The sequence below is a fragment of the Pleurodeles waltl genome, chromosome 3_1 (assembly GCF_031143425.1).
Source record: "Pleurodeles waltl isolate 20211129_DDA chromosome 3_1, aPleWal1.hap1.20221129, whole genome shotgun sequence".
Taxonomy (NCBI): Eukaryota; Metazoa; Chordata; class Amphibia; order Caudata; family Salamandridae; genus Pleurodeles; species Pleurodeles waltl.
Window position 1 is genome coordinate 669,915,738 of NC_090440.1, and position 15,072 is coordinate 669,930,809.

General features: G+C 46.4%; 1 protein-coding gene across 1 annotated transcript in view; it reads right to left on the bottom strand.

Annotated features, from left to right (window-relative positions):
* The window catches only part of MYRF (myelin regulatory factor), a 385,038-nt gene that overhangs the window by 180,996 nt on the left and 188,970 nt on the right, over positions 1–15,072 (bottom strand). Inside the window, exons 5-7 of the mRNA XM_069223234.1 lie at positions 10,042–10,381; positions 7,920–8,017; positions 1,613–1,736 (exon numbers count right to left, since the gene is read on the bottom strand). Of these exons, the coding sequence (XP_069079335.1) occupies positions 1,613–1,736; positions 7,920–8,017; positions 10,042–10,381 (562 nt within the window). The remainder of the gene's footprint in view (positions 1–1,612; positions 1,737–7,919; positions 8,018–10,041; positions 10,382–15,072) is intronic.

The following is a 15,072-nucleotide window of genomic DNA, read 5'->3' on the forward strand; positions in this document are numbered from 1 at the left end:
TGCCTTTTTCTCCCCACCAACACACACAATCTGCAATGGCAGTGTGCATGTGTTAGGTGAGGGGTCCCCCTTAGGGTGGCACAACATATGCTGCAGCCATTAGGGACCTTCTCTGGTCACAGGGCCCTTGGTACCACTGGTACCTTTTACAAGGGACTTATCTGTGTGCCAGGGGTGTGCCAATTGTGGAAACAATGGTACATTTTAGGTGAAAGAACACTGGTGCTGGGGCCTGGTTAGCAGGGAACCAGCACACTTCTCAGTCAAGTCAGCATCAATATCAGGCAAAAAGTGGGGGGTAACTGCAACAAGGAGCCATTTCCTTACAGAGTCTAATTAGCGTACTATGTTACTATTCTTCAAACAAGTATGGAGAACAAATGCTGCATAATCCATGTTCTCTTCTCACAAATTTCCATACACATTTACATTACATGAGCAGTGTCAAATTTGTTGTGATTTGACCAGGCTTTCTGTGACCTCACTCGCCCAGCCTTTCCACATAGGTGCTACTTCAAATACAGATATTTCCAATGAAAGATACAGGCCTTCCTGTAACTGCTCTGGACAGTACCACAATGCCACACTAGCAGCAGTTATACAAAAGCTAGATAAATTGCAATTTTGGGTTGTTTTGAATAGTATTTTAATGCAGGTGTTGTCCAAAGTTAGTTTTGCACCTTGTTCGTTAATTTGCAACATTTTATAATTTGCTATTGTATTTGCAGTATTATTGTTATAGTCCTCCATTTGAGATTTTATTGATGCAAATGGGTTTTGTTTTAGGTTCATCGTTACCCTTGGATGTCACTTTTGTATACCTGATTTGAAAGGACTGTTGTGTTCATGGCTTAACATATTAGGGAGACACACATTCTCACAGTTAGACTTTGCATTTCAAAGGAATGCCACTGTTTAGCACAGTTTTCTTGATCTTTTTTCCTGGGGTGATATTGTCTGGTATTTACCATAGTTATATTCCTGTGTCTGGCTTTTATCATTGTTACCTGTTGTGCTAAATTGAGTTTTCCTCCTACAAGTGAATGTACCTCGAGTTGTTACTGCTCTGTTTGGTTATCATTATGTGTTGTAATTCATGGTGGTGTCTTGTGTATTTGTCCTAGTCATTGTTTGGTATTGTATTTCATGGATTATTCCCCATGTGTGTGTTTTCATTCATTTGCATGTGTTACATTTCACATTGGTTATTACTCATTGTAAGGTATCTGGTTGATAAGCAGTGCTTAGTTGGAGCTGGTGGTTGCTTGTGAGGGCCAATGGCACTCATTTTTGGGGACAGGAACTTATTTTTCCTCATCGTACATTATACAAGAGCAAGAGAGAGAAATGCACACAAAGGGGAAAGAACACGAAAAAGAAAGACTGAAAAGCCGTCAGAAAGGGAGAAAGTAGTAACATGCAAAAGTGAGATACTAAAAAGGCATGAGATGGATTCAAGACTTCGCAGCCTTGGTATTCAGTGCGCCGGTGCCCGCTTCTACGCAGAGCTTTGGGTACCAGCATTTATTCTTCAGCAAGTTAAGCAGTACTACTGAAAAGTGTTGTATTTGTGTTCATTCCTTTACGTTTCACCTTCATGGTTACTACTCACAGCTCTTTGTAGTTTGCATCGTACAGAACCACCCACTTGTTCTGCAAATGTGGCTGCCACTTTATAGATTGGTAATTAGGATCTAGGTAGGATCCATTCAAGCTGTCATTGTCCTGGACCAAGCCTGCAAGGAAACAAAAACCATAATGAAAAACTGTACCTGACTCATGAGGGTGCATCTGCAAAAGCACATTAAGCTTTTAGGTATCCCCACTCTACAGATACCACTTCCCCTTTCCTCTTTTTAAAACAAGCATTGGCATAGCCAATAGGTCTTGCCTTTAGGACCTTGTAAGTGTTTAGCCATGCAGCAAATTATCCTGGCACTCAATGAATCACAACTGTAATGTGCGAGTGATCGTAGCAACAACTTCCGGGTCACACATGAGCTTTTGTAGCCATTCCGATGGCTGAACAGATGCTATTTAAGGAAGAGCGGGACAGGCTCATAATGTGTTCAGCGGTTTAGGATTGGAAAACGGGCGTCACCACAGCCAACTCATGTGCGCTGAACAGAATTAGGACAGGCCTACTCACTAAATCAAGTCCGTAACTGGAGTCTAAGCACTGTGAAAGCTGAAAAGGGTAGCAGTCTGAAAAGGTGTAGAGTAACATACAGAGATGCTGACTTTAGGCCTGGGAACATGGTTCGAGTCTTGGTGTCGGCTCTCCCCTTGCCTACAAATACCATGCCGATCGGAAAAAATAAAATGAATACAAAAAACTTGCCGATCGGAACAAATACAATTAAACACTGGCCAAACAAAACAAAATACAGAACAGAAACAAAATTACAAATGCCGATCCGTATTGGCAATAGTTGAACTTTCTATAGGTGCACACGTACAGGATCAGGGGAACGCATCCTATCAATGACACAGGACCTCTAGTAGTTAAGGAAGAGTGGGACAGACTCAGTATGTTCGCCGATATATGACTGGAGCATTGACGTCACCACAGCCAACCCATTTGCACTGCAATCAATCAACCAATCAATCAAAGATTTATAGAGCGCACTAGTCACCCGTTAGGGTCTCAAGGCGCTGGGGTGGGGGGCAATGGTCGTAGAGCCATGTCTTGAGGCGTTTCCTGAAAGTCAAGAGGTCTTGGGTCTGGTGAAGGTGGAGTGGAAGGGAGTTCCAGGTCCTGGCGGCTAGGTGAGAGAAGGATCTTCCTCTGGCGGTGGTGCAGTGGATGCGGGGGACGGAGGCGAGACTGACAGAGCGAAGATTTCGGCTGGAGAAGTGGAAGGTGAGTCTGTCGTTGAGGTAGGCAGGTTCTGTGTCGTGGAGGGCCTTGTGTGCGTGGATGAGGAGTTTGAAGGTGATCCTCTTTGATACTGGTAGCCAGTGTAGGTCTCTGAGGTGGGGGGAAATGTGGTCGCGGCGTGGGACGTCCAGGATGAGGCGGGCGGATGCGTACTGGATTCTTTGCAGCTTTGTTAGGAGTTTGTTAGATATTCCGGCACATTCTTGGAGTGTGGAGTCCAGGATGAAGCCTAGGTTGCGTGTGTGGATGGTGGGTGAGGGTGCGGATCCTAGGGAGGTGGGCCACCAGGAGTCATTCCAAGCTGAGGGGTTGGTGCCAAAGATGAGGATTTCCGTCTTGTCTGTGTTTAGCCTGAGGTGGCTTGATTTCATCCAGCTGGCAATGGCGTGAAGTCCGTTGTGAAGGTTGTCCTTTGCAGTTGTCGGGTCTTTCGTGAGGGAGAGGATGAGCGGGGTGTCGTCTGCGTAGGAAACTATGTTGATGTGGTGGGTTCATGCGATGTTGGCGAGGGGGGCCATGTAAACGTTGAAGAGCATGGGGCTGAGCAAAGATCCTTGGGGGACGCCGCAGATGATTCTGGAGGCTTCCGACAGGAACGGTGGGAGGCGGACTCTCTGGGTTCTGTCTAAGAGAAATGACGAGATCCAGTCGAGTGCCTTGTCGCGGATTCCAGCGTTGTGGAGGCGTGCGCGGAGAGTGTGATGACATACTGTGTTGAATGCTGGGGGGAGGTCCAGGAGGATGAGTGCTGCTGTTTCTCCTTCGTCAAGCATGGTCCTAATGTCGTCTATGGCAGCGATGAGTGTGGTCTCGGTGCTGTGGTTTCTGCGGAATCCAGATTGGGAGATGTCGAGTGCCTTGCTGTCTTCCAGGAACCAGGATAGTTGGCTGTTCATGATTTTTTCAATGACCATGGCTGGGAAGGGTAGGAGGGAGATCGACTGGTAGTTCTTGGGGTCTTCTCGGTCTGCCTTTGGTTTCTTCAGTAGGGCATTGATTTCTGCGTGTTTCCATCTTTCTGGGAAGGTGGCTGATTCGAAGGAGCTGTTAATGGTTTTGCAAAGGTGGGGGGCAATGATGATATTTGAAGATGTGGGGTGGACAGGGGTCCGATGGTGATCCAGGGTGGATGGAGGCCATGGTGGTGGCGGTGTCCTCTATGTTGATGGGGGTCCAGGTGTTGAGGAGGTGGGTGTTGCTTGGAGCGTTGGGTTCTTGGGTGTTTGTAGTCAGCTGGTGGGTCTGGGGTTTGAAGCTATTATGGATTTCTTCTATCTTTCGATGGAAGTGGTTTGCCAGTGAGTTGCAGAATTTCGGGGGTTCGTTGGAGCAGGTCCTGGGGGTGGAGAGTTCATTGATGATGCCGAAAAGCTCTTTACTGTTGTGAGCGTTGGCGTCAATGCGGTTTTTGAAGTGGGTCCTTTTGGTGGTGCGGATCAATTGGTGATGTTTGCGTAGGGCATCCTTGAACGCAATGTGGTTGGAGTTGGTAGGGTCAAGGTGCCAGGTTTTTTCCATTCTTCAACATAGCCGTTTGGATTCCCGTAGTTCTGGTGTGAACCAGCTGGCCTTGGATCTGTGGGAGGTGTTTGGGTGTTTTTTGAGCAGTGCGAGGGTGTTGGCGCAGTCTTCTATCCAGCAGTGTAGGTTGGTGGCGGCTGTGTTGGGGTCCGGGCTCCCAGAGGGTGGAGTCCGGGCGAGAGTGGAGATCAGTTGATATTTTGCTTCAGTTGCGTTGGGGGGGTTGTGTGCGGTGGTAGTGGGTGACTGGTTTCTGGTAGGAGAAGTGGATGCAGTGGTGGTCTGTCCAGCTGAGTTCGGTTGTGTGGCTGAAGGACACATGGTTGCTGGCTGAGAAGATGGGGTCAAGTGTGTGGCCTGCGGAGTGGGTGGGTGAAGTGACGAGTTGCTTGAGACCGAAGTTGGCGAGGTTGTTGATTAGGTTGGTGGTGTTGATATTGTTGTTATTTTCCAGGTGGAAGTTCAGGCCTCCTAGGAGGATGTAGTCTGTTGAGGTGAGGGCTTGGGAGCTGATGGCGTCGGCGATGTCGTCGCAGAACTGCGGTCTGGGGCCAGGGGGTCTGTAGATCAGTGTTCCTCTGAGTGTGTTGTTGGCGTTGATGTGGATTTTGAAGTGGAGGTGCTCGGCGGAGTTAATGGTGTTGTGGGAGTTGGTGGAGACTCTTATGGTGTTTTTGTAGACTATGGCGATTCCTCCTCCTGGTCTGTTGCTTCGTTCTCTTCTGGTGATCTTGTAGTTTTCTGGTATGGCTATGGCTACGTCTGGTTCCGATGCCGAATTCATCCAGGTTTCGGTGAGGAATGCGACGTCGGGTGAGTACATGGTTAGTAGGTCCCAGAGTTCAATTGTATGTTTGTGGACGGAGCGGTTGTTGAGTAGGATGCATCTTAGGCGGTTGTCTGTTTTGTTCTGGAGTTTGGAGGTTCGGTTGCAGGTGAAATTGCAGGCTTTGCAGGAAAAGGGTCCTTTGGTGCACGTTGGTGTGGCCTGGAAGCAGATGGAGGAGCGTCCTGGATTGAGGGCGTGGAGTTCGTTGGCAGAGTAATGGTGTTCGGTGGTGCGGAGGTGCGGGGGTGGGTGTTGGCCAGGGGGTCTTGCGCTGGGCGCGGACTGGGCGCAGACGGGCTTGCCTTTGGTGCACCTTCTGCGCGCTCGTGCTGCGGCCGGCATAAGAGGGGAGGTGGGAGGGAGTGGCAGCTGGGAGGAGGGAGGAGGGAGGGAAGCCTCCAATAGGAGTGGGGGGGCAGGGCAGCAGGAGTCTGGAGCGGGAAGCTCTGAGGAGGAGGGAGGGGGATGGGGCCGCAGGGAAGCAGCGGCGGGAAACCGAAGGGAGAGCCTCAGGAAGGAGAAAAAAAACGAAACGAGCCTCAGGAAGGAGAAAAAAACAGAAAACACTTAGGAAATGGCTGCACCTACCGGAGCAGTGGCGAGGAGGGAGCGACCTACCTGCAGTGAAGCAGGGTTAAAGGTCGCTGCTAACCTCGCGCTGCGGCCTGCATAAGAGGGGAGGTGGGAGGGAGTGGCAGCTGGGAGGAGGGAGGGAGCCTCCAATGGGAGTGTGGGGGCGGGGCAGCAGGAGTCAGGAGCGGGAAGCTCCGAGGAGGAGGGAGGGGGTGGGGCCGCGGGGAAGCAGTGGCGGGAAACCGAAGGGAGAGCCTCAGGAAGGAGAAAAAAACAGAAAAGAGCCTCAGGAAGGAGAAAAAAACTGAAAACACTTAGGAAATGGCTGCACCTACCGGAGCAGTGGCGAGGAGGGAGCGACCTGCCTGCAGTGAAGCAGGGTCAAAGGTCGCTGCTAACCTCGTGCTGCGGCCAGCATAAGAGGGGAGGTGGGAGGAAGTGGCAGCTGGGAGGAGGGAGGGAAGCCTCCAGTGGGAGTGCGGGGCGAGGGCAGCAAGAGTCTGGAGCGGGAAGCTCCGAGAAGGAGGGAAGGGTGCGGGGCCGCAGGGAAGCAGTGGCAGGAAACCAAAGGGAGAGCCTCAGGAAGGAGAAAAAAACTGAAAAGAGCCTCAGGAAGGAGAAAAAAAACAGAAAACACTTACGAAATGGCTGCACCTACCAGAGCAGTGGCGAGGAGGGAGCGACCTGCCTACAGTGAAGCAGGGTCAAAGGTCGCTCAGAACTGGGATGTGCCTATTGGCTGTTAAGTCCACATGTGGTGTCTAAACATTATGGAAGCTAAACAAGTTAGCGGTCTGAGAGGTGTGGCGTAAGATACAGAGCTGCCGACTTTAGGACTGGGGAACAGGGTTTGAATCTCAGCGTCGGCTCTCCCTGTGCCTGCAAAAACCATGAGGATCAGAACAAATAAAATTAAAACAAAAAACATGCCAATCAGAACAAATAAAATTTAAAGAAAAAACATGCTGATCGGAACAAAAAAATTAAACACTGGTGAACTGAAACAAAATACGAAACTGAAACAAAATTACATATGTCGATCCATACTGGCAATGGTTAAACTCCCTTCGGGTGCATGTAAAGAGGATCGGGTGAATGTGTTCTATCAGTGGTGCGGGACCAATTCAAAGAGAAAAAGAATGTGCCAAACAAATCATAAATAAACACAAGACTAGGGGGACATGTAATAGGAGCAGTAGCCATGAAAGTCAAAAAAACACTCAAAGGGGGGACAAACTGAAACGTTTCACCAATGAAAACAAAGGATTTTAGAAAGGCACACGAAGAAGTGAATGAAAAGCGATGGGCATGATAAAAGCCAAGAAAACAGATATATAATGTTTCGAAGAGACAGCACATGTGCCGCCTAGGCGAGATCTAAAAACTACATGGATCATGCTGATATGTATGAGCTTAATGTATGTAACAATGAAGGACTTTTTACAGGTTTGACAAATGTGAATTCAAGGCAGAGTCTGATGGCTGAAATACTTAATAAATACTGATACAAGCAAGAACTCAACATATAGCCAATTGAGAATATAACAGCCTGTTATGGCTGAGAAACCAATAAAATTCCCTTAACTATGGCATTAACGGAAAAATCAATACACACTAATACAATTCAAAATCCAAGAAACACTGGAATTGTGGTGAATTCATTTCCAACAGATCCCATATTGGCTATGAACTCACTACTCAGTGACAGGGGTGAGAAGCATGCTTGAGATTATTTGAGAACCGAAGGCATACTCAAGTAGCTGATGTCTGAATACTCAGAACTCAGCATACTGAGATAGTTGAGAAACAAACATACTGAGATGTGTGAGAACTGAGCTGAACATGCAACACATGCAGAGATAGATGAGGACCCAATGAAAGTTAAAATACCTAAAAGACCAAAAAGCCCTGAGATGACTGAAAATACACATGCTCTTAATGCCGAATAGTGGAAGAGGCCCAAGTATGTTTGAAATCCAACAGGCCCTCTGATGCCTAAAGCAACAACAGATGTTAGATGATTTGGTAAACACTAATGAATAAGAGAAAGCACATAAACAGAATGGGGCAGGCTGAACACACTTTTATGCACTAGTGAGTAGACAAACTCTGTACCTGGCTCCTGTTTTATCATTCCATTCAGCATCTGGGAGTTCATAGTGTTTGTGGGTGACTCGGAGTGTTTTCTCTTCTTCGCTGGGTGCACAGGGAGCCTGAAATGACCAAACAAACATCACATAAGTTAGCTACTAATGGCAACATCTGCCACAGTGCAGCAGGCTCTCCTCTTTCTTTCTGTCCACCACTTCAACTGCTATCTCTAAATCGTGTGTTGCTCATGAAAAAGGAGGCTTACAGTAGTTTGGTTTCTTTATTTGCTTGCCATGTTGTGTAAGTGTACTATGTGAAAATAAAGTGACTATATTTCCTGACACCAAAAAATCCACAACTAAGCTGTGATTGCTGCAACACCATATTGGGAATTTAAGTCAACATCAGGCCCTGACGACCAATGGTGAACTCTTCATCTCGCTGTCTGTCAGTGCTTTTTTTGTGGTTAGGGTCTCCAACATACAGGGCCAAATTTCTGGATTTCATTATAAAGGATATAAGATAGGATGAGAGTGGGCCTCTCCAGAATGCAAACAGGCAACACATCTACTGATTCAGGTAAGGATGATTAGGAAACAAACCTGTCATAGTAAAAACAGAGTAATGAGAGGGCCATCAGGTGCAGTAAGATAAGCCATCAGGTGCCAGTGGTTATCCAGCATTTTCCACACCTGAGCGAAGCCTAGTGCTACACACAACAAGGGTTATAGTTTTACTATGACAAGGCTTTTGGCCAAAGTTCAAAATAATTTAGAAGATTAGAAGATTGTGAGTAAAATCTCTATTGGTAACTAAGCACCGAATGACTGTGCTTCAATGCAGAATATGTTTTGAAAAGCTGAGTTTATAATTTTTTTATTATATTTACTTTCAGTTAACTGTCTTTAACAATCAGAGTTTCATAAAGACAGAACATGAGGCCAGGATAGTGAGGAAAAACAATATAAATAGCTCCTTTGGGCCTAGGTTTAAGACTTGCCAAAAAATGATAGGAAGAGGCTGTGTCTATATGATTGTCAAGTTGTTGATGTGGCATTGGCATGTTTAAGTAACCTTTGGGTTTGGTGGACAAGGGGAACTTGGGGCTTATGTGTGTATATGAGAAACAGTGAAAGAGCGATAAAGGTTAGAAAAGGGTACATAGAGTATTGGTGAAGAATTCTTATAAGGAGATACTCAACAGTACTCCACTTCAGCTCCTTCCACCCTCCCTTAGAATACCATACTTGCACCATAATTGGGAGTCAGGTACGCTTTAACAACAGGGTAATGCTGTAGAAAGAGGTTAGCAAGTTCTGGTCTTTTTGAATGGAATATGCAGAAGCGCATGCTTCTATCGTGGTCTCCTCAAATCGCCCCCTGGCAAACATGCCTTCCTCTCTTTTCTATGTTGGGAATCTGGAATGTCATCACAGGTACTGACAAAATATATTGTTATATACGATCTATTCTAGATGTGGAGCATAATCAATTGATAGCACTCAATTATGTAAATCGTAGCCTATCATTATTATAATTTTGAAACATAATTATCTATCTTATAATTAACCAGAGTATGCTTTAATTTCTGGCTTGGTTGCCAAAGTTCTGAAGAATAAGAGAAGGTAATGAATCTGAATAGCAGTGGCGAAGACACAGAGGGGTTGCTTGTTGACTAAACTACCAGAAGGCCATTTGTGGCCAGGTATAATCAAGAGTGCCTCATTTGCCGCTTGGCAGAGCTTCAACCACCATGTCTAGGGACTGACGATAGCAGCACTTGGGGAAAACTGAACATCATACTGTAGTCTTAAAATCTCTGCACCTGGTGCGCACATTTTGAGGAGCCATTGTGTCTTCATACATCAGTCCCTGGGTGGATGTCTCCTATTGGTAATTTGATAGCACCCTCACACGCTATGGGATCCACTAGCATTCAAGAACTGAAACAGCTCTCTACCTGCTTAATACATTTACCTTATTGTCAGGACAGGATAGCTCAAGGAAGAAATGCACTGCAGGATAAGTCTCACTAGTCCCATGGTTTTAGCATGGATGCAGGTAGGACTTTGCCATGACGCCACCTTGGAAGCTAAGTGAAATATGCACTACAATCATACCACATGTTTTCTGCTGGGTCACTTACTCAACTCCATGTTGCTGTTGCTGCTGCTGTTGTTGTTGCTGCTGCTGCTGGTGTTGCTGCTGCTGCTGAAGAAGTTGGTGAAGCATTTGAGCCTGCTGGGCATGGTGGATTTCACTGGGAGACATCCCTGGCCCTATCGGAGCATACTGTGGCATCATGGACTCCACTTTCATGTACAGCTCCCGCTGCATGACAGGATAGTGAGGATTATGCTGCTGGTGGGCAGGGTGTGGCGGTGGGGGGGCCTGCATGTGGACAGGAGGTGGAGGATGTTCTAGCCGGGATGGTGGGGTCATGTGACATATATTTTCTGGAGTCATTGTACGTAATAGGTGTGGATCTTGAAAGAGAAAAAAACACACGCAAAAGAAGACATTATAAGGCCAGAAGGGCAAGAGTGTTATTGAAAGCCAAAAGTACAGCCTGCATATACAGAATAAAAATAGAATGGTATCTACAACATTCAAAATCAGAAATATAATCTATATCCACAAAGAGGACATCAGAAACCACCCAGACAATCCAAATGTCACAAAGATGCGATTTTCTCAAAAAGCAATCCCACTGAGGATTTTGTTTCAGGGAAAATGCCAAATGACTGAATTTGATATCCTGAACAAAGCTCTCACATAAAGGACGGCAAAAAAGTAAAGTTATGGGAAGAAAGAGCATTTTAAAGAAGGGTGCCTTATTTATTTATCAACTAATTTAAGGGATATACAAGTTGCCAAATATTGTGTTCTTTCTAGATCATTGAGCTAGAATGCACCGTAGAGTTAGAGAGAAAAGAGTGAAGGCCCCTGGGTAGTTATGACTGCAGTCGGTGCCTAGTGCATGTCCCTAGCTGATATTCCTCATCATTACCCATAATGCTGTTTTCAAGCCTGCCTAAAAGTCAATACCTGAGGTGGGGCCTGGCGAGAGTGTTCTCCAAGCTTTATCCCTGTCCCCCATTTTCAGGTTTCCACAAACGTAGTCACTACTTTTCAGCATTCTTGCGAGGACTCTGCGTGCCAAAGACTACTTCTTTCTGATTACTTACATATATCACAAAACGGCTAGTGTGATGATTCGTAAACAGTTCTAAGTAAGGGAAAGGGTTAGCGTTGCCTCAGAAAGTACAAGGTCAGATTCACCACAGAATCTGGCTGAGAGATTCTGGTACCAAAAGGGAAAACTAACCAGAGAAGGTTCCTTCAGCCTCTGTATGGTACTTACAAGAGGTCCAAGCTTCTCTTCAAAGATGGCCGACAGGCACAACTTAATCTGAATTCAGTGACAAGCGTAAAGAAATGTTAGGTATGGTCTAGACCATCACACTCTAAAAAACAAATGAGAAATAATTAAACTCCAAAAGGTGAATCAAAGACAAACTTCGCCATGCTATTTAGAAAACACTGTACACCTGCCATAAACGTGTACTTCTATAAATAATGAATAGCACTACAGGGGCGCTTCAATAGGTACAAAACCTCTGAAAATATCAAGAAAAGGATCACACGTGGTTGACTAGAACTAACTGCAGAGATCAGACCAGACAGTGTTTCTCGGGTGAATCAATGGAACAGGTGTCGCCCATGAAGAAATCCATTTTCTGACTTGCAGCCAAAAAGACAGAAAAGACTAGAGAAATATGTCATGTAGTCCACCACCACTGGCTCTGCAGTGCTACAATTGGCCAGGTCAGCTGATGGTTTCAATAGGAACATGTGCATGTTTATACTTACAGACAGAGCAAGTGTTTTTTTTTTTCCTTTTTTTAATCAATGCACTAATTTTTTTTTGCTTTTCTTTATAAAATGTTCTGGACTTCGTTCTTCTCTGCCCGAGTTTTACAAATAGGAGAGTTTAACATATCTCTGCAAATAGCTTACTCTTATGAAACTTAAATTTCACAGCGGTGATGGAGGCATCACAAAAAAAAAAATCTGTGAACTATGGGTGCATGTACCAGTGAGAAACATGTATATTAGGACATGTGTACTGAATTAAACACAGTAGAACATCTGATTGCGACATCCCTCGCTGTTTTTTGTTCTTAACCATATACATGGCAATAGAAAGTTTTCTAAAAAGCTAATCAAAGAACTGAGCCTTCTTAGAACACTTATAACACGTCTAGTGAGCAAGCAGATGTGGCTCTTGTGGCCACCAAGAGTAAATGCAATAAAGGGATCTCCTTCCAGGACAATGATTCTTGCAGCCAGGAGGCACCTTTGTACAATGATTCCAATTTGAATTCCAAGAAAGCTGGTACAACTAGCAGGCACACACCAATTACAATTCTCTTATGTAGACAATTAATAATTTGGCTGGTTTGCAACTAGGAATGATTTAGTCGAAATGACAAGAGATAAGTGATATTGGAGAGTCATTGGAGCGTTCCTGTCAGAGATGCCCATTTCCCTTTAGGTCAAGAAACATTATGGGGGTCATTCCGACCCTGGCGGCCGGCGGTTTTCTGGCGGGAACACCGCCAACAGGCTGGCGGTGTCCCGCCAGCAAGTATGACCTTGGCGCAAAAGCCACGGCCATACCGCCGGCCCCTCCATTTTCCCGCCAGGTAGACACCGCCATGGAAAGGCTGGCGGTAAGGGGACGCACGGGGCCCCTGCACTGCCCATGCACTTGGCATGGGCAGTGCAGGGGCCCCCAGGCGTAGCCCCGTCACGCATTTCACTGCCCGAATTTCGGGCAGTGAAATGCACGACGGGTGCTACTGCACCCGCTGCACATCAACATTGCCGCCGGCTCTATTACGAGCCGGCGGCAATGTTGATGTGCCATTTCCGCTGGGCCAGCGGACGGTAACGCTGTTACCGTCCGCTGGCCCAGCGGAAATGTCGTAATAGGGAGGCATGAATACCACCGGCAATGGCGGTATTCTGTCTCCCCCGGCCTCGGCGGTCTGGAAGAAAGACCGCCGAGGTCGGAATGACCACCTATGTGTAGAAGTGAACTCAAAAAGGAGTGCTCATGTGGTAGCCCATCCTCGCTTTTCCCCCTACCTGCCACTTCAAGAGAATGAATGAATATGAAATAATATTTGTATAAAGTGCTTCTGCTGCCTAGGAACCTGGGCTTCAAGGCACCGGAAGTAAAGCCAGTGAGAGTGGCAAGAACAGTGTGAAACCCATGAAGCAAAAAGCCAGGTTTTCAGCATTTTGCAAAAGAGTAATGTGGAGGAAGCTTGCTTCAGTTATAGGGCTGCTCATTCTGGTACTTTGCTACACGTGGATCGGATGAATCTGAGAGATTCAATCCAAATCTCATCACAGCAAAGGTTCTCTAATAAATGCAGCCCAGGAAGACGAGACCCGCAAACTGGTTTGTCCAGGAGGGCTCCAGTTCAGATATATTCCACCTCAAGGGCAAAGGCCCTCATGCTTTAAGGGCAACTGTAAGTGAATTCCACGTAGAGGGGAGGAGAAGTGAGAAAAGGGTGAAGGATATTATATATATATATACATATATGTATTGCCTAGTGGCAGCTGCCACTAAGAGTTATAGTTAGGACCTAAGTTCCATAGAGAAAGCGTTTATTGACTTGCCTATATCTTTGGCACCGAATGATAAATCTTCACAAAACTTTCCCCAAAAATTCAATGTTCTCTTTAGCTACTGTTTGGAAAATTTCAGGGTGGTCCATCAAGTGGGTGCAGAGAAAAAGGGGTGGAGGTCGCAAAATACATTTGCCCCATGTTAATTTCCCTAAGGATTTTGAACACAACAACAGCCTTAACTGCTGGACGGATTTACACCAAATTTGGCAGAAAGCTAGCTCTTGGTCCAGAAAGCACCCTATTTGTGATTTGGTGTAAATCTGATCAGTAGTTTTACAGTATTAAATGAAAACCAAACTTGTATATATAAGGACACGGGTCCTTCGCGACGCCTATGAAGGGCATCACAAACTCTTGGAGGAGAAGGATGTGATTTGAAGGCTGAAACCTGTGAAGAAAGTTGCGCCTGCCATTTTCTAATCCAGGATTGTGCCCCAGGGGATACGTTTTGAGGCTAAGTACTATAGAAGGGGTCAAGGTAGATGTACCCTGACCCCATGGATGCATTTCAGGGGTATCTGAGGGACTACTTATGTGATTTAAAATGCCTGAAATACGTTTTTTTTAAACATGCAAGGAGTCATGACTCCATCGCAACACTCAGGGCAGCCCCGGCACTGTAACACCACGATGGAGCCACAAACCTTGCCAAGATATATATATATATATACATACATATATATATATATATACACACACACACACACACACATTCACACACTCATTCACTCACTAATGCACTCACTCACAGACCCACTCAGACACTCGTGGATTCATTCAGACAGACACTCACACAGCCAGTCCCAGACCACTCAGACACTCACGCATCCACTCAGAGGCCCACCCAGACACTGACACACCCACTCACAGATCCACCGAGACAATCACGCTTCCACTCACAGACCCAACTTGTGCACTCACTCACAGACCCACTCAGACACTCACACACCCACTCACAGACCCACTCAAGACTCTCACACACCCACTCACAGACACACACACACTCACAGACCCACTCAGTGACTCACGCACCCACTCGCAGACCCAGACACTCACATATCCACTCACAGAACCACTCAGTGACTCACTCACCCACTCACAGACCCAGGCAGACACTCACACACCCACTCTGACTCTCACCCACCCACTCACAGACCCACTCAGACTCTTACACACGCAGTCACAAACCCACAGACACTCACACACCCACTCACAGAGGCACTCACACACCCACTCTGACACCCAGACACCCTCTTGCAACTACTCTCACACCCAGACATATTCAAACCCACTCTCACACCCAGAAAGATACTCTCACATCCACTCTCACAACCAGAGACACCCTCTCACACCTATTCTGACACCCAGAGAGACAGGCTCTGCAGCCAACCCCAATTGCGCACAGCCTAATTACTTTGGGCCTCATCACGGACCAGGCGGTCACTAGACCGCCAGGTTCACAGGTGGT